At 47.8% G+C, this 20,553-nt stretch overlaps 1 protein-coding gene across 1 annotated transcript in view; it reads left to right on the top strand.

Annotated features, from left to right (window-relative positions):
- ACOX3 (acyl-CoA oxidase 3, pristanoyl) overlaps positions 1-20,553 on the top strand; it is a 496,146-nt gene that overhangs the window by 190,241 nt on the left and 285,352 nt on the right. Inside the window, exon 8 of the mRNA XM_069203423.1 lies at positions 8,658-8,754. Within this exon, the coding sequence (XP_069059524.1) occupies positions 8,658-8,754 (97 nt within the window). The remainder of the gene's footprint in view (positions 1-8,657; positions 8,755-20,553) is intronic.

Here is a 20,553-nt window from a genome sequence, read left to right as displayed (position 1 = left end):
CCAGACCTGTGAGAAACCGATCACCGGTACAGCAGTGACCAGCAGGTGGCCCTCACCCTTGCCCAGTCGGTGGCTGGCCCGAGAAGCCCCCCTGTGCCCTGCCTGCTATGTCTGAGTGACCCCCCGGGTCCCTCAAAGAATCCTATTGCAAACCTGATGCCCTGTTTGCCCACTGCACCCGGCCGTCGCTGTGCTGCTGAGGGTGTGTTTTGTGTGCCTACCTAGGCCCCCCCAGTGCTCTACTAAACCCACCTGGTCTGCCCCCGAGGACGTGGGTACTTACCTGCCAGCAGACCAGAACCGGAGCACCCCCTGTCTCCATAGGCACCAATGTTATTTTGGCTCCTCTTTGACCTCTGCACCTGACCGGCCCTGTGTTGCTGGTGCTGGGTGTTTGGGGTTGACTTGAACCCCCAACGGTGGGCTACCTATGCCCTGGAGACTGAACTTGTAAGTGCTTTACATATCGTATTAATCAAACTGTACTAGCCCCCCCCCCTAAAACTGTTGAATTCTGCACTGTGTCCACTTTTAAAATAGCTTATTGCCATTTTTTGAAAAACTGTGTACATTACTGTTTTGGTTCAAAGTTCTAATTATACCTATGCAAAGTACCTTACATTTAATGTACTTACCTGTAATCTGAATCTTGTGGTTCTAAAAAATAAATTAACACAAGAATATTTTTCTATATAAGAACCTATTGGCCTGGAGTTAAGTCATTGAGTGTGTGTTTCTTCTATTGCTTGTGTGTGTACAACAAATGCTTAACACTACCGTTTGATAAGCCTAACTGCTTGACCACACTACCACAAATAGAGCATTAGTATTATCTAATATTGCCTCTGTCAAGCCTCTTGGGGAACCCCCTTGACTCTATGCACACTATATCTCATTTTGATATAGTATATACAGAGCCAGCTTCCTACATTGGTGGATCAGCGGTGGGGTCTAAGACTGCATTTTGATACTTCTAAATGCTTTACAAATCATTTCTGTTAAGTATGTCTGCTCAGTGCCATAGCTACCAGGTATTAAACTCAGGTTTGAATTATCAAAACCTAGATCTAAAAGGATAGTGACATTATTATGTGTAGTGGACTGCCATCCACCCCAATTAATTATTCACCTTTTTACGCAGACTTTATGTGATCAACCTGAAAATGAGCTTTCAGGAGTGCTACCGAGAGGAGCTTTGACTCCTCCCAAAAAGTGCCTACGCTCCATGAGCTCTAATCTTTAGTGTATTCTTTTGGGTGAGTCTGGGCTCTGTATTATGCCTAGCTGTTGTGTTACAACAGAGCTTGGCCTTTAGTTTAAACAGATGCACCTGCAATCATACATGTTGCCTACATAATTAGATAATTATGTTGTTTGTTTTACTCTGGCATCTGGGAGGACAGCAGTCAGGTGGAATGTGTTGAAGCATTGCAGTCCCAGCCACCTCTCCTCTTCCCTTTCCATCATCAACTTCAGGAATACCTTAACATGGCACTCCTGTAGAGAATAGTTTTTCTAATTCTTTACTACATATGGCTCCCTTTCCCTGAACCCTAAAAGGCCCCTGCTACCAATTATTTCTACCCTTTCCAGAAAGCTACACACTCCTTACTGCACCTAAATGCTCACTCCCGGTGAAATAAGAGGTGAGCCTGAGGGTGATATACTGACAAGAATCGGGAATCAAATTTCCCCCATCTACCTCCCATGGAAGGAGGCACCAATCCCACCAGACACCAGGGATGTTTTTACATTGGATGATTTTTTGGGAGAGGGAAGCAACCCCAGGGCCATGGGCCTCTGCTGCTCTACCGTCCCAGGCCTAGTTAGTCTTTCTGCCGCTGCTGCGGGGCTAATGGGGTGCTTCCCCCAACCTCCCTCGGGTAAGGCAGAAAGGCTGCTATACAAAATATATATATTTTATTGTTGTAGAACAAAAATACTGTGTGTGGGTAGACTACTGTAATGTTTGGCCTAATTTCCAGTCCTAAAACTCCAACAGTTTTTTTGGGCTCACCTAGGGCCCTGAATCCCATCCTGTGGCAAGCAAGAGGATAATGTGATTCTTTTGCCCATAGTCTTGACATACGGACCGTCAGAGAATGAATAAATCCAAACTTCCTCCTACTAACCATAGTGATTAGTTGCACTATTGTTCTGCCACCCAGGGAAACCAACTAAACCCAGCCAGTTAAAAAAAATTACACCCAAAGGAGTCCAAAGTGATGTGCCTTGCACTGATCCCACACATTTTCCTTCCCCACAATACCCTGCAAACATCAAACTATGCATTTCCCTCACATTTCTGTGAAGGAAAGGTCCAGAATCTGTGAGAAAACACAATTTCCCTGCCACCCAGTGTTGCCTCACTTGTAAGGGTAATTTTGGGTAGTCGAGGTATGTAGGCCCGGGCTGGATAGGCCCTGCAGGAAACCCACCAAACCCAGAAATTTCTGAAAACTAGACATTCGGGGGAGTACAGGTTGGTGTGCCTCACGTGGATCCCACAACAGTTTCTTTGCCACAATGCCCTTGGGAACCTCAAACTTTGCCTAAAATCACACATTTTCCTTGCATTTTTGTGACTTAAACTTTTGGAATCTGCCGGGCTCCACAAAATTCATACTACCCAGCGTTCCCTTAGTTGTCCTGATGAAAAATACTCCTCCACTTTTGTGGTTGTACCTAGTGCACATAACATGAACGGATGAAACCTGGATCAATAGGAATTCTTGTGAACCTCCCATTTTACCATATGAATTACTCTGTATGCAATGAAAAACCATTGTAAGATGCTGCTCAGTTCGCTCTGGGTACCTCAATTTCTTGGAGAACCTATAAACCCTGTCCGTCCCCACGACCAGAAAGTATACTGTTTTTGTAAATTGCCATTGTGACAAGAAATTACAGATGAAAACATTGTCACAAATGGCTAGTTTTCCTAATCAATTTCAATATGTTTTCTTTTCAGTTAGTTTCCTTGGGGAAACTTAAAGGGTTCTCCACAAATGACCCATTGCTGAATTCAAGATTTTGTCTACTTTTCAGAATGTATAGCTTTCCAGGATCACCCACGGGTTTCACACCACCAGCTGGAAATAAGTTGAAAGCAAATTAGGAAAAATGGGCTAGCTGTTAGAAAAATGCCAAAACTGGTAAGAAGATGCTGGTTTTTTGATTCAGCTCTCTGTGTTCCTGGCAGCTGGGAAGCTTGTAATTTTATCACAGTAAACCTTTAATTGACGTCATCCACAGCACTTTTTTCCTACTTTCGTCCAAAATTTAGCAATATTGTGGCTATTTTCTCACCTCCCTCACACACACACTCCCCATAGATATTTAAAATCCTGTGTACCATGGGAATCTCGATGATGCTGGGAAAAAACAAGAGGACAATTTGGTGCGAATAACATATTTGGAAAGAAGTTGTGGAGGCCTAAGCGCAAAGTACCCCCAAATAGCCAAAAGGGCTCAGCACTGGGGTAGAAAAGCCTCAGCATTTAAGTTGTTAAGACCAGACAGGTTGGCGTTGCCATGCTTGTTTCTGGTTTTCATTTAACCAACATGTATCGCACATGAACGCGTCTTATATCCTGTTTGTTTTGCTTCGCTTGGTTCCTAGAATGCCAATTAACACTGGCTGTACGATTCACTCTTAAAAGCTGTTTGGAAAGAAGGATGGGAGCGTTTATAAATACAATTTCATTGTAATGTCAGTCGTAAAGCAATAAGGTGGTTCCTCTCTTTGAAAACAGCACGCTTGGGCAGCTCCCATGAATGTATTCAGTGTTCCCTGCTTTTGATAATCACATTTTCTAGCTATGTGGCTGCAGGAATGTGCCCGGTACGCATGTATTTGTGTGTGACTGTCCATGCTAATCCAGACTTTTTCATGGAACACAGATGTGATGATGCAGGGCACACTGACGTTTTATGCTGTTCTGGTACCCAGAGCCTTCACGGTTGTAGTCATTACTGAATTATTCTCTTGAATGTCATGGCTAAAAAAAAAGATGTTCATGCTTTTAAAGTAGATGCTTTCGCCAGAGTGTTCATTAGGGCTACAAACGACTTTTAATAATTTAAACAAACATTCACTGGATAAAGTAGACGTAATTAACACAAATCCCAAGTGATTTGAATCGCTTTTACTCTGCGCTGGGTATATTAAGCTCACTCTGTGTTCCCTTATTCGTTCCCTTAAGGGTCACCAGGTCATAATATTTTCTGAAAAGGAGCCAAACATCCATTTGCAAGAGAGCAGCAGGCAACATAAATCAATAAAATACATTAGTGTCAGTTGTAGTGACATCAGGACACCTTTGCTGCTTGGCGAAGTGCTAGTTTTCTAAATACGAGGAAGTATAACTCACTCCTCCAAAGCCTTTCTTGTCCCGCTTGTTCAATCGTTTAACTGATATCTGTATCCATCCCCTGATAGCTGGGGGGCTGTTTTGTTCCCAAGAAACCTGGAGAACCCTTTTCAACTCTTTACCGCACTAGACGTTGAATATTTGTCCCATTACCAAATTTAATTTAATTTACAGATCTGTTAATTAACTATTTGTATCCTGTGATGTTTATTTTCTTTCAGATATAATTCTTAAAATGTGTAGTGCCTTAAAAAATAACATATTATTAACAGTAGGTTTCTGCACACCAGTGCATGTCTTTCACTTTTAAAGTGGAGGCTTCAGTTGTTTCATTTCATCACTGCTCTATCGGGACATTATGATTCATCTATGGTCATTAGTGAAGTGACGTTTCATTCCTCTATGCTGTGAATGTCAGTAACAAGTTGTTTTCTATCCGCAAAGATGCTCAGAAAGAGGAGCTAATCATGGTGACATTTGCTTTGGAATTATTTGCAAATTACATTTTCCTGCTAAGTTATGAAGGAAAGTCTTATTTTTATTAAAGCACAGAGGTGAGTAGTATACTTTCTCAATTCTTGCAAATTTAATAGCAGCAGTTAAGATAACAAACAGAAAAAACTACAAATCCCATCAGACGGAGAGTACCAGCTAATGGGATTGAAATAGTAGTATCAGAAACAAATCAACCAATCACAATACACCCGCAATAACATCTTAGCTTGACTGCGAACAGCCCTCTTTTTTTGTGCAAGGTGTCAAAAAGTATCAAACAATGGCAGTATCAAACAGTGCCTGCACTGTAGTCTAGTTGAAAGTTCTGTCTGTCACTAGGACCTAATTAAGTACCTGTGTATGCAAAGTTTTTTTTTCTGTGGATGAAGCAGCTGGAGTTGGTTCCAAAAACAAAATTGATTAGGCTAGTCCAAGGCCATTATAATGACTACATGTATAAACTTCTCCTGAATCTTCTGAAAGATGCTCTGGATCTGGGAATTGGCAGAAAGGCATACAAGAACACCACTGTGCAGTCCAATATCATGTTTCCTATGGTACCTGGTCTCCTGACAATCTAGCAGACAACTGACTCATCTGTTCAGGTGATTGTCACATATGTGTATAGTTGAATGACCCTACATCCTGATCCCTGCAGTATGGGAGACTAGCAGGGATATGCTAAGCTGCAAAACCCATTCTGACAGAATCCTTTTCAGCTGGCATAAGTGTGAAGTGTGCATTCCATCTGTCTTCCTCACATCGAAGATGACTTGCGGTATTATCTGTGTGGATCATCATTGTCAGGGATTGTACCACAGGAAAGAATGGTTTTAATGCACAGAGGATTGCCTTCAGCTGCAATATGTTTGGCAGAGGGTCAAATCTTTGTTGTTCCATAAACCACTGATGGGGATGTTCCCATGATACATTCTCCCACCTATACTTTCGGGAGTCAGTAGTAACCTCAAGCTGTGGCCCTGTATGGTAGAAGGGACATTCTCTATGAGAGCAGGGCTATGTATCCACTGTAATACATTCTGAATGAAGGGTGGCTGAACTTTGATGGGTTTGAACTGGTCATCAAGCAGTGGATTCCAATGTTCAACAAGATGTAGTGTTTCACCACAGACAGTTGCAGGTAACACATGAAAGGCATGCGTTTCCAGGAGTCCCTGAGAATACCAGACTGACATGGTCCCTTGCTCATAAAGTGTCCCACCATTTAACTGATGGCCCATATGTAGGTTGGAAAGAATTTGCCAGTTTGGAATCTAGGATTGCTCAGGATTTTTCCTCCTTCCTTAACACTGACCGGACGAGGCAACTGTCTATGTGTCCTTAATTGTGGAACTCCAGTTGCCACAGAAAGGATAGCTATGAGTTAAAGACCCATGAGCTTTTTTCTTGTAGTTTTTGACACCATAAATGGAAGTATGTTCTATGTTTTGGAGTAAATGTCTTCTATGTTGTCTGAACACATTCTGTAAACAGCTGTCAAGACCTTAACAAGTCCAAATGTCGAACATATACAGTTGCAGTAAGTGGTTTAGACTGTTGGGGTCTAAAAAAGAAAGGAGGCCTCATTTTGTATTAAAAAAAAATATTGGCTGTAGCATCCCCTGTCCTTTGTGGGACCAGTTCTAACTTCTACAAGGAGCATCACTGTGCACCTTGTATGTGCGTTTGTGGGATGGTGACTGGGGCTGAATTAGCTTGATAGTGGCATTGAGACAAGCCATAAAGTATAGCCATTCACCAATGAAAGAACTTGTATATCTGTGGTTATCTGGTGATATTAGAGATAAAGCCCTGCCCCTCTGGAGTGGAATAGTGCATCCAGAAATAGCGCAGAGAAAAGTGATTGTCCCTGGGGAAGTCATTTAAACTACTTACCATTTGCTGAAATTGGAGAGATGCTTATATCTTCCCTCTGAATCATCTTTTCTTGAATTCTGTTTCAGCGAGAAAGTGGAGAGTAGAGCAAGGGTTGTGTTGTGAAATGATCCTCAAACCCTGAAAGACTTGAGGGCCTTCACCATCCACAAAAGACTGGACTCATAATTATCACTTGATAAGCCACTTGCCTGACTGTGACAGTAACCCTATTGTTCTGCTGGAGGACCTTGTAGGATTAGTTAATGTGTTTCCCCAGAGTCTCAAGCTTAAGGTTAGAGGACTTAAGTTACTGTTGCCAGAGGATGGGCAGAACAGCCTTCTGTATCCATGAAGACAATAACATCATCTGTTTTTGTACCACATCTTCTCATTTCAGGCTGAGCATGATCTCATAACGTACAACAAAGATCAGTAAAACACCCAGGAGATTGACAAATTGACGTCCATGAGGGTCAGGATTGCAACTGATAACTAAAATGTTGCCAGTTGACATTACTACCCTGGCATTCTTAAGATCGTCAGAGTCGAGGTGGCGGTCTGACCGCCACATTATGACCTCGGTGGTAGCGCCGCGGTCAGACTGCCACTCTACCACCACAGGACAGGGTGGCGGGCCTGGCTGTCCTAATGTGCCAGGCTAGCGCTTCTAGCAGCGCTGCCTTGGGGATTAAGACTCCCTTCTCTGCCAACGGTTTCATGGCAGTAGCACTGCCATGAAACGGTAGGTAGAGACAGGGTGCATTGGGCCCCAGGGGCCGTGGGCACTGCAGGGCCCCCCCTGGCCAGCCCTGTCGCGATGGTGAGCATCGCGTCAGGTGCTGGTGCACTCTACGCACTACAGCATTGCTGCTGGCTCTATTGCCAGAGACAATGCTGTAGGCCTTTTCCTTCTGGGCCAGTGGCAGAAATTCTGTTTCCACCCGCTGACCCAGACAGAAACTCGTAATGGGGCCCGCGGGAAGGCAGCCACACAGGCAGCAACCTGCCCGTCGGGTCTTCGGCAGGCGGGCTTTTCTGTCCACTGAAGTCATAATGACCCCCTCTGTAACTGGTGTCTGGGAACTGCACTAGGGTCAATGTGAGCAAGAGACACAGACCTATGGTTATGCAGATCCGCTGCTGCAGATTGTAGGTGATATACTGCACATCTTAAGAACTGAGCATTGCAGTATGTCACCTGAGCTGAAAATAGTCATTTAAAAAAATAAAATAATGGTATATATTTACAATTTTTTAATCTCTCGTCCACCAATAAATCATGATGTACAGTAAGGTACAAAAGTGTCTGTGCTCGGTGCTCAGAAGAATGGCACACAAATGGGATATAGTGAAAGTTCTTAAGATACAAATTTCATTGAGTTCGCAAAACGATTGAATGAGTTTTCAATCACCCGTGATGGCCGATTCATCATCAGGACTTCTATTATTTCTATTCCATGTGTGCATAATGCCAGATACACATTCTGATTTTACAGAAATAGAGGAAGCTTTCAGTTCCACATTGGTGGCTAGTAACCCACAAGACGAGACTGGGAAAGATATAAGAATAAGTATTTATCTGAACTCATTTTTTAGTTTTTCACTATGTAGTAGTATATTTGATTTATCTGTGTATAATTCCGTGCATTGTTAATGCTCGCAGTGTTAGTAGCAGAATTGAAACGAAGTAAAACTATACTTTTTCTTCTCAACGAAAACATTAGAATGCTGGAAAAGTATGCTAGAAATTTGGGTTAGATCACTTTCATATTTACATAACTACTTCATAGGTTTAGCATGACAATTAGGATGGAAGTGATACATAGGTAAAAAAAAAAGTTTGATTTCATTGTTCTACTTTTTCACTAAGCATTTGTCAATTAACTCTGAATTTTATTGTGATTTTTACAGCTTTGCCATGTTTCACAAAGTTAGAATTCCTCAAGAAAATCTGTTGAATAGAACTGGTGATGTCTCAAGCTTGGGAGTCTATATTACTCCATTTAAGGTATGACTAATGTGTAGTAGAAAATATGTGTCATTATAGATTCATTTGTTACAAAAGAAGTAATATGTACTTCTGTTCGCAATAATTATTTCAAAATGTATGCAATAATATTGCTAATAATATCCGCACAGTTGGACAAATCTGCACTAAACTTTCCAAAACTTTCCAAAACAAGTACATCCAGTTTAGGCTGTGTACAGTCCTCTTCATTAAGGCCCTAAAAATAGGAGGTGGAGAGAAGTGACATTTCCCATATTAACTATCATAGTTTTTGTTTTCTGGTGCAATAAAAAATGGTTGAAAGAAATGGCATAACATATTTATAGGACTTTACTGAACGAAGTGCCTTTTACTTGGTTTTGTGTGTATCTTTTGATATTTTCCAGAAGTTTTATTGGTGTTCCGGTCTGGCATGAAGAGGTTACCTTCTAGAGATATTTGGATAGTTAATTTGGGATTAGCAAATTCACTTAAAGTAAAAGCACATCACTGTACTAGAGAGTACGTCCTGTATTTTCAAAACTGGCTGCAGATTCGTGGATCCTCCACATTCTGATTTGCTAGCCATTTCAGAAAAATATATTTTGTGACCGCCATTACTATGCTGTACTAAGCACTATACCTGGAAAAAGAAAAAGGACAGTAGGTGGACAGGATGAATCTACCCTAACCATCAGGCCCATGAAGGGGCCTCATTGAGAATAGAAGGAATATTACCACAACTATTCTTATCAGAGTACCTGTCAATTCTATGCTACATTCATAAATTCCACATCCTCCTTAAGGCTGCATTAGTCTTCAGGATTCGCAAATATTGTTTAAAAAAATTGAAAAATAAGTATTCAGTCCTTCGCTACTGCACTTGGCCAGTGTCCAAACACAGCAGGTTGGGAGCGGGGCTTGGCACCGTATACTGAATCTTTACAGAAATTTTCCCAAAAATTGTTGTAGGAAACTGCCTCTGTATATACTATATCGAAGTGAGATATAGTGTGCACAGAGTCCAGGGGTTCCCCGAGGGTTTGACAGAGGCAATAATAGATAATACTAATGCTCTATTTATGGTAGTGTGGTCGAGCAGTTAGGCTTATCAGAGGGTAGTGCTAAGCATTTGTTGTACACACACAAGCAATAGAAGAAACACACATGCAAAGACTTAACTCCAGAACAATAGGATTTTATATAGAAAAATAACTTTTATTTCTAGAACCACAAGATTCAGTTTGCAGGTAAGTAAATTAAATGAAAGGTACTTTGCACAGGTAGGTTCAGGACTTTGAATCAAATCGACAGTACATACAGCTTTCTTTAAAATGGCAAAAAAACGATTTTAAAAGTAGACACTGACATTTTCAACAGATCCTGGGGGAAGAAAATAAAGTACAGTTTTTGAGGTAAGTAACAACCTTGGTGGTAAATCCCGCTTTCCACTGAGCTGAAGACCGGCAACATACCGTTGCGGCGGCGGAATTCCGCTACAGGTATTACGACCCACATCTTGGAATCCGCCACAGTACAGACACCCACAAAAGTCCGCCACACCAAAGGTCAGTGATAAACTGGCAATACCAAAACCTACACCGTCACGCCAACAAGAGTACACCCACACTAACATGACCCATGAATCAACACAGCAGTCTTTCAACCGCGGTAATCCATTGGCAGTACACACAGCCGCACTCAAAATACACACACATTTACAAACCACAACCACATTGGACAATTCAAAATACACACACTTGATACATATACACACACCACACCCCCACAACACTATAAAACACACACCCACATTACCCACAAACCCTTACAACAAACCAATTTGGAAGAAGCCCAGAGAGAGAGCTTATCAAGCACAAAACCAGAATCCACAGACACACAACACCATCACTCATACAATATCCACGCACCGCAAACAACACACACCAACACATCCCCCCACACATCACAACAGACAGCACCTCACACATCACCCACACCACATCATAGCACCTCAAATACACCCCAGGTTTTCTGAGGAGGAGCTCAGGGTCATGGTGGAGGAAATCATCCGGGGAGAGCCACAGCTTTTCGGATCACAGGTACAGCACACCTCCATTGCAAGGAAGATGGAGCTATGGCGGAGAATCGTCGACAGGGTCAACGCAGTGGGATAGTACCACAGAACACGAGATGACATCAGGAAGAGGTGCAACGACCTACGGGGGAAGGTGCGTTCCATGGTATCAAGACACCAGATTGCTGTACAGAGGACTGGCGGTGGACCCCCACCTCCTCCCCCACAACTAACAACATGGGAGGAGCAAGTTTTGGCAATACTGCATCCTGAGGGCCTAGCAGGAGTAGCAGGAGGACTGGACTCTGGTAAGTCATATCTTTACTATGATATCCACCACCCCACCTGCATGCCATCACATACCCCCACCCTTAGCCTCACTCCCATCACTCCATCATCTCACATATGTCCCACTATCACAACCCACACGTCTTAATACCAAGGCCCTGCATGCAACACCTATGCATGGAACACCGTCACCAAAGCATGTCCAGTACAGATACCCACACAGACCCCAAACCAACTATCACAAAAGGGCAAACACAATTATGCAAGCACAGGAGTAGAGGGCATCTCACACAATGCACAAGATGGCACACACAGATACTAAAACTATGCATTTACACCCCAACAGGACCCATACCCAACGTCACCGGACAGGAGGTGCCAGTCATATTCAGTCCCCCCACAGAAGAGGCCCACAGTGATGACAGCAGCTCTGCACGCCTGGATCAAGATGACCAGCCCGGCCCATCAGGGACCTCTGGACAGTTGGTTCCCCTGCCACTGTCACAAGCCACCACAGACCCTCCCCCCTCAGGAAACACCACCACAGCACCCACCCAGCGGGCCCATCCCTTTGTCCCCAGGACACTTCAATCAGCAGTGTGTCCACCACTACAGGGAACCTATGCAAACCCACCAACCCAAGAAAATCAGGGACCTGGGGTCAGTGGCAGTGGGCACACGGTTAAGGGGACAGAGGCATAGGATAACAGGGAAGCTGGGAGGACTGCTGTTCGACAGGGGGAGGACAGGCCCAGGGAACCGACACTCCACGAGGCACTCTCCAACATCATGGGAGCATACCACCATTCCCTGGAGACCCTGGGCACGGTACTGGCCAAGTTTCAGGAGACCCAGCGGCTGCAGGAGGAACACTACCTGGGGATCAGGGAGGACTTGAAGTCCATTAACACCACCCTGGTCACCATTGCAGGGGTGCTGGCAGACCTTGTCAACACCATGAGGGACACAGTGGGACACAAACGGGCCCCTGACACTAGCCTGGACGATGAACAGCCCTCCACCTCTTTCAGCGCTAGTGGACAGGAGGCACCGCCACAGGACCAACAGGCCACCAGCACCCCACCCCCTGCAGAAGGAGAACCACTCCGCAAACGGTCCCTGAGTCCCAGGAACAAGACAAGAACATTGCCAAGACCCCCTCCAGGAAATAAGACCCTCCTGAATGTCACCCTTCTGTCCCACTTTGTCACCCTGTCCACCTTAAACTGCCATTGTTCCCCTTCCTATGCCCCATTGGACAATGTATCTGTGAGACCAAGAGACTGGACTCTGCCACGGACATTCCTCCACCATCACCCCAGCCCATTGCACACCCCCTCCACTTATTAGCACAGAAATAAACACCCTTGAATCATAAAACAATCTGGAGTCAGTCTGTGCTTTCACAAATGTGTAATTGCAACATCTCTGAAATATAGCAATGTCAATGTACTTGTTCACATACCAATGTTACACAGCTGTAGGCCAGGAGTAAACATAGCAGAGGACACAAATTGGGACCCAGATCTGTGAAATGGAAAGTCAAACTGACAAGTCAGGGTCCATACACAGAGGTTAAAAGGCAGATTTATGCTAGGTCCTACAATAGTATGAGATGTGGGAAGCAGTTCCATCCTCTTACCAGTCCTCACTGGAAGTATTGCATGATGATGTTGTTTCGGTTGTCTACATCTTCTTCTTCTGCCTCCTCTTCCTCACTGTCCACAGGCTCCACAGCTGCCACAAGACCACCATCACGCCCATCCTCCTGCAGAAAAGGCACCTGGCGTCGCAAAGCCAGGTTGTGCAACATACAGCAGGCCACGATGATCTGGTACACCTTCTTCGGTGAGTAGTATAGGGATCCACCTGTCAGATGGAGGCACCAGAATATGGCCTTCAGGAGGCCGAAGGTGTGCTCTATTATCCTCCTAGTTCGCCCATGTGCCTCATTGTAACGTTCCTTTGCTCTTGTCCTGGGATTCCTTACTGGGGTCATTAGCCATGACAGTTTGGGGTAACCAGAGTCACCTGCAAATATCGAGGGGCAACTGTTAGACATACTCCAAACATTAGGGAACCTCCCATACCCAGACACCAAATGAAACTATGTGGGGACTTTAGGCTCACCTATTAGCCACACACAGTGCCTCTGGAGTTGCCCCATCACATAAGGAATGTTGCTATTCCTCAAAATGTAAGCGTCATGCACTGAGCCAAGATACTTGCCATTCACATGGGAGATGTACTGGTCTGCCAAACACACCATCTGCACATTCATTGAATGGTAGCTTTTGCGCTTTCTGTACCCCTGTTCATTCCTGGGGGGGGGGGACAAATGCCACATGTGTACCATCAATGGCACCAATGATGTTGGGGATATGTCCGGGAGCATAAAAGTCACCTTTCACTGTGCGCAAATCCTCCACCTGAGGGAAAACGATGTAGTTGCGCATGTGTTTCAACAGGGCAGATAACACTCTGGACAAACGTTAGAGAACATTGGCTGGGACATCCCTGATGCCATGGCTACTGTTGTTTGAAAAGACCCACTGGCCAGGAAATGGAGTACTGACAGGACCTGCACTAGAGGGGGTATTCCTGTGGGATGGCGGATAGCTGACATCAGGTCAGGCTCCAACTGGGCACACAGTTCCTGGATTGTTGCCCGATCAAGTCTGTAAGTGATAATTATGTGTCTGTCTTCCATTGTCGACAGGTCCACCAGGAATCTGTACACTGGAGGATGCTGCCATTTCATCACCTGCCCCAGCGGACGTGCCCTATGGAGGAGAATGGTGAACAGAGGGTCATACAACACATAGGTTTCACAAGGCTGTTTAGCACGCCCATTACATTTTCTCTATGTGCCTTTGTCTGTCCGTATTCCTGGCCTAAATAGGTGTGATGCAGTTATTTGGCCTGCCATGTGGCCCCCTGAAATGGCGCTGCCTGACCTGTAAGGTGGGACAAGGGAAAATGAGGTAACTGCACTGGCGTTGTACACTGTCGCGGTAGGCGGTCGTAGACTGCGGCGCAATTCAGCATTGGTTATCATTGGGCCCTATAGGTTCCAGGAGCCAATGACGATGTAGGCCAGCAGTGGCGGTACGCACTGCCACGGACGTGACCGCCATTTTCTATCAGTTCCCTCACTTGATACCTGACCTTCAACAGGAGAGGACCTACACTGCAAGTGCTGCTGTGACCTGTGTCTGGAAGCGACAATGGCTACAGTGTCTGGAGAAAGGGCCCCTGCCTTCACTGCAGAGGAGTTGGAGAAACTGGTGGATGGGGTCCTCCCCCAGTACATGCAACTGTACGGTCCTCCAAACAAACAGGTGAGTAAACTGTGTGCATGGTGTATGGCACATGATTGTATGGAGTGTCATGGATGGAAGGGACGGGGGGGGACAGGCCAGCATGTGAGGATGGTGTGTGTATGTATTTCTGGGCCAGGGTGGGAGGTTTGTGGCCAATGTGGGAGAAGAACTGTATGTGAGAGTAACATCCATTTTAAGTTCACTTTTCCTCTAGGTCAGCACCCACCAGAAGAAGGGGATTTGGCGTGCCATCGCCAAGGAAGTGCGGGTCTACCATAGACGGAGCACCCACTGCCGGAAAAGATGGGAGGACCTGTGCTGCTGGGCGAAGAAGACGGCGGAGGTCCAGCTGCGGATGGCCTCCCAACCCAGAAGGGGTGCCCGTCGCACCATGACCCCCCTGATGTACCGGTTCCTGGCGGTGGCATATCCGGAGTTGGATGGGTGCTTGAGGGCATCACAGCAGCCACAAGGGGGTGAGTACACTCTCATTCAGCTGACTCTGCGTGCATTACGAGGTTTCTGGGTGGGGGAGGTGGGCTGTGGGTTCCCCTAGGCCAGGGCACATGTGCAAAGGTAGATCCATTGATTTGCAGCCTGATTCCCTGTCCAACCCCAAAGGTGGTATTTGCCCTCTACACCTAGTCAGGCTCCTATGGCTTACAGCAGTGCATAATATGGTTCTCGACAGAGTCCCCTATGTGCATGTGCTTTTACCCTGTCCTGTCCGTGCATGGCTTAGTGCATAGGGCTGCTCCCTGTGTGTTGTGTCCGCCAACAGTAGTGTTGTTGCAGGCATTGACCATGTGTCTCTTCTGTCTTTCCCCTCCCTTTTTGTTTTGTCACCCTGTCCTTGCTTGCATTAGCATAATCTGGCTCGGAGCAGTGGCACCAGAACAGGAGGGATCTGCATCCCACATGGCCCTGGAGGGTGAAGTAACGGAGTCCGAAGGCACCAGTGGGAGGGAGGGCGAGGGGAGCTCCACGATGGGGACATGAGCAGACACCAGTGACAGCGACTCCTCCTCTGATAGGAGCTCCCTTGCGGTGGCGGGCACCTCTGTGCCCACCGCATCAACAGGTACAGCCGCCACCCCCCCTACCAGCACTGCCCTCCCATCAGCCCCTCATCGAGTTTCCCATGCCCGCTCACCCAGGAGGATGGGCATCTCCTTCGCCTCAGGTACCTCAGCCCCTGCCCCAGTCAGCCCTGCTGCCCTCAGTGAGAAGGCCATTGACCTCCTGAGATCCCTCACTATTGGGCAATCAACCATTTTGAATGCCATCCAGGGTGTTGAGAGGCATTTGCAGCAAACAAATGCATACCTGGAGGGCATTAATTCTGGCATGACGGTCCAACAGAGAGCATTTCAGGCTCTGGCCTCAGCACTGATGGCAGCCATTGTCCCTGTGTCCAGCCTCCCCCTTCCAACTTCCTCTACCCAGACCCAATCCCCTGTACCTCAGCCTATCCCAAGCACACCATCAGACCAGCATGCACACTCATCAACACGCAAGAGTGGACATGGCAAACATAAGGACCATACATCCCACAAGCACCATCCCCATACATACACACCAACATCCACTGCCTCCACTGTGTCCCTCTCCTCCATGTCCTCCTCCTCCCTCCCTGTCTTGTCTCCACTCACACCTGCATGCACTACATCTTCATCCACTACCTCCATCACCAGCACGCCCATCACCACACACCGCTCACATGCACTCACCACCCCCACTGCCATTCACACATCCCCTGTGTCCTCTCCCAGTGTGTCTGTGAGCCCTCCTCCCAAAGTACACAAACGCAGGCACACACCCACCCAACAGCCATCCACCGCACAACAGCCTCTTGCCCAGGCACCTTCACCCAAATTCAGCAAACGTACACCTCCTACAACCACTACCTCTTCCTCCACTCCCAAACCCCCTCCATCTTCCAGTCCCAGTGTGTCTAAGAAACTCTTCTTTGCAAACTTTGACCTCTTCCCTACACCTCCCCGCCCCGTCCTTCCTCTAGGGCCAGGCTGTCCAGGTCCTAGCCCAGCAACTCAGTCACCAAATCCTCCAGCACAGTGGTCTCAGCAAGTCCGGTCACATCGCGGTCGGCACCCATCAGGGCTGCCAGTGTGCCACCTAGTGAGGCCAAGGAGCAGGCCATTCCGCCACCTGCCAAAGTGAAGAAGGTGTTCACATGCCGGAGTGAGAAGCTGCACCTACCAGCAAACAAGGGCTCCTCCAAGCCAAAAGGGGACAGTGGCAAGGCACCAGCAGCGACATCAAAGGTGGTGAAGGGACACAAGCCAAAGAGCAGGTCAGGACAGGGCACAGAGGCTCCAGCTGAGGGACCAGAGTCACCCCTTCTGTCAACCACAACATCAACCAGTACGGCTGTGGACACCGCCACCTGCACGTCTGCTGCCTCACCAACAGTCCCCAGCATCATCCCCAGTCGGCAGCCATCCGAGGCTGCAGGAGACGTCCTGCTGTGTCCCTCAACAGGTGAAGACACATGCACCAATGCCAGCACCTCCGCCACAGACACCGCCACAACAACCGTCACCAGCCCCGCGACGTGCTCAGACAGTGCCACCACAGCTGACATGGCAATCATCCCCAGTGGCCAGCCATCCGAGGCTGCAGGAGACATCCTGGACCCTGCCCAGCGTACATGAGGTATGACTCCCAGCACTGTTTGTACCAGCAGGTGGCAGGCGAAGTCGCAGCAGGGTGGAGTGTGTCTCTGCCTCCATGGAGTATCAGGCTACCTGTTCCCGGGTAATCTCGTGGCACACACACACACACCCAGGTGAGGGAATGCGACCTGCAACACTGCATGTGCAGCACTCTGGGCACAAACCCCCCTCCAGAACCAGTGGAGATTCACATCCACTACCTCGGTCCTTGGCAGGATGAAGCACTCTGGGCACATAGCCCCCTCCAGAACCAGTGGAGATTCACATCTACTACCTCAGTCCTTGGCAGGATGAAGCACTCTGGGCACAAAGCCCCCTTCAGAACCAGTGGAGACTGTTATCCACTTGTGAGACTGTGGCTTAGCACTCTCCAGGATAAAGCAGTGGGCAAACCACCCACTTGAGAGCCTTGAGAGACTGTGGCTTTGCACTCCCCAGGATAAAGCAGTGGGCAAACCACCCACTTGAGAGACTTGATAGACTGTGGCTTAGCACTCCCCAGGATAACGTAGTGGGCATGGAGCCCCCTTGTGGAGCAGTGGCGTCGTCCCTTCATCCGGCTGAGGTACCCCCCCTCCCCCTGAGGTGCCTGTTTATTTTCCATCTGATGCCCCAGCAGTGTTCTCTCCGTTTCAAATCAGGTATCTTGTGTGGGCTTCGCCCATGCATTTTGGGACACTGATCCACGGACAATCATTTAATTAATATCCAGACTTGTGTAGTTGGTGTACATATTTGTATATACTGATATTTGATTTTGGCCTATCTGATATTTAATAGATTACACTTGTTACAATAATTTCCTTTTGTCCTCGCGTTCTTCCAGGGGGTGACGGGTTGTATATGTAATGTTGCTGCATGTATTTGTGTGTATGGTGTTGTGGGTGAGGGTGGGGGGTGGGGGTGTTGCGTGTGTGTGTCACTCTCTTTTCCCTCCCCTCTTCCCCCTGTGTGCTAGGTGCAGTACTCACCGTGGTCGTTGCCGGCATCTTTTCTGCTCCTGATACAGGAGGAGGTAGACCAGCATGGGCAGGACCTGTAACTCAGGCTCCATGGCATCCTGGTTGTTCGTAAAGTGTCGAAAGGTGAGTGGTTTCCGTTCCAAGTCCTGTTTCCGCCGTGCTTTTGATGGCGTTGGTACCGCCCCGGAAAAGGTGGCAGATAGGCGTGTTGTAATATAGTGGGCGGAACCTTGTGTTCCGCCTGTCTGTTGGCGGTTACCACCACGGTGTTTGTTTCTACCGCCGTGGCGGTCGGTGTGTTAAAGTGGCTGTCTATGTTGGCAGGTTCCGCCATGGTCGTGATTCCATTTTTTTTTCCGCTGGCCTGTTGGCGGTATTACCGCTGCTTTAACACCGACCGCCAGGTTTGTAATGAGGGCCTTAGTCTCCAGGGCATTGGTAGCCCACCGTTGGGGGTTCAAGATAATCCCAAACACCCAGCACACCAACACGGGGCCAGTTAGGTGCAGAGGTCAAACTGGAGCCAAAATAATGTGGGCCTCTATGGAGACAGAGGGTACTCCAGTTCCGGTCTGCTTGCAGGTAAGTACCCGTGTTGTCGGAGGGCAGACCAGAGGGGTTTAGAGGAACACTGGCGGGGCCCCAAGTAGGCACCAATCCCACACCCTCAGCGGCACAGGGACGGCTGGGTGCACGGTGCAAACAGGGCGTCGGGTTTCCAATGAAACTCTATGAGGGTACCCCGGGGTCACTTTGGCGCTGCAGGCTAGGCACAGGGTGCTCCTCCGGCAAGCACCCGACTGGATAGGGAGGAGGGCCGCCTGCTGGTCGTTGCTGCACCGGTGGTCAGTTTCTCTCAAGTCTGGGGGCTGCGGGTGCACTGCTTCTCCATGCGTCGGATATCTTTGTCCCCGGCAGTCGCAGTCAGGGAGTCCTCAAAATTCCCTCTGCAGGCTTCGTCGTGGAGGGGTAGAGAGGTCAGCCCAGGGTAGACTCTCGGTCGAAATCACCTGGAAAGCCTCTCTGGATAGTTGGGCCACCTGGACATGGGCATCAGGTGCAGAGTGGTTAGGGCTCACGCATTTGGAGCAAGATGGTAGTCCTTAGAAGCAGAGACTTCTGTTCTTCTTTAGTAGACAGTGCCGCTGTCTTCGGGAGTTCTTGGTCCTTCTAGGTGCAGGGAAGTGCTCTGTATTCGGACAGGTTCTGCTGGTCCCGCAGGATGTGATGCTGTTGGTTTGCAGGTTCTGTGAAAAAATAGACAGGCCGGTAGGGCTGGGGCCAAAGCAGTTTTTGTCACTTTCTTCTCTCATGGGGTTTCAGCCTAGCAATCCTTCTTCTCGTAGGTCACCAGGAATCTGGTAAGCTGGGTTCAGGGAGGCCCTTAAATCCTAGAGTTAAGAGCGTGTTAGGGGTCAGAGGACAGTAGCTGATGGCTACTGTCCTGAGGGTGGCTATACCCTCCTTATACCCACTCCCTTTGGGGAGGAGGGCGCATTTCTATCCCTATTGGTCCCTGTCCTCCAAAACAAGATGGAGGATTCTGCAGGGAGGGGGTCATCTCAGCTCTGGACACCTTAGGGGTGGTCCTGGCTGGGGTGGTGATTCCTCCCTGTTTTTCTTAATTTTACCGCCGGACTTGCCGCCAAAAGTGGGGCTTTTTCGGGGAGGGGGGGGCACTGTAACCCAAGGCTTGATCCTTTGAGGCTCACTGCCAGGTGTTACAGTTCCTGCAGGGGGAGGTGTGAAGCACCTCCACCCAGGACAGGCTTTGTTTCTGACCACAGAGTATACAAAGGCATGCAATGTAGTCAGAAACTCATCTGAAAGTGGCAGGCTGCCCCACACCGGTCAGTCCTACACTAGCAGATGGGCTAACATACATGGGGCATCTCTAAGAAGTCCTCTGGGTGCATGTTTCAATAAATCCCACACTGGCATCAGTGTGGGTTTATTGTGCTGAGAAGTTTGATACCAAACTTCCCAGTATTCAGTGAAGCCATTATGGTGCTGTGGAGTTCGTAATGATAAACTCTCAGACCATATACTTAATATAGTTACACTGCACTTACAATGTTTAGGAATGGACTTAGACACTGTAGGGGCATATTGCTCATGCAGCTATGCCCTCACCTGTGGTATAGGGCACCCTGCCTTAGGGCTGTAAGTCCTGCTAGAATGGTAACTTACCTATGCCACATGCAGTGGTTTGTGGGCATGGCACCCAGAGAGGGGTGCCATGTCGACTTTGCCCTTTTCTCCTCACCAGCACACACAAGCTGCAAGGCAGTGTGCATGGGCTGAGTGAGGGGTCCCTCAGGGTGGCGTAATACATGCTGCAGCCCTAAGCGACCTTCCCAGGCCACAGGGCCCTTAGTACCATGGGTACCTTTTACAGGGGACCTAACTGTGTGCCAGGGCTGTGCCAATTGTGGAAAAAAGGTACAGTTTTAGGGAAAGAACACTGGTGCTGG

The sequence above is a fragment of the Pleurodeles waltl genome, chromosome 1_2 (genome assembly GCF_031143425.1).
Source record: "Pleurodeles waltl isolate 20211129_DDA chromosome 1_2, aPleWal1.hap1.20221129, whole genome shotgun sequence".
NCBI classification, from domain to species: Eukaryota; Metazoa; Chordata; class Amphibia; order Caudata; family Salamandridae; genus Pleurodeles; species Pleurodeles waltl.
Note: the sequence above shows the minus strand (reverse complement) of the source record. Positions and strands in the feature narration are given on the sequence as shown.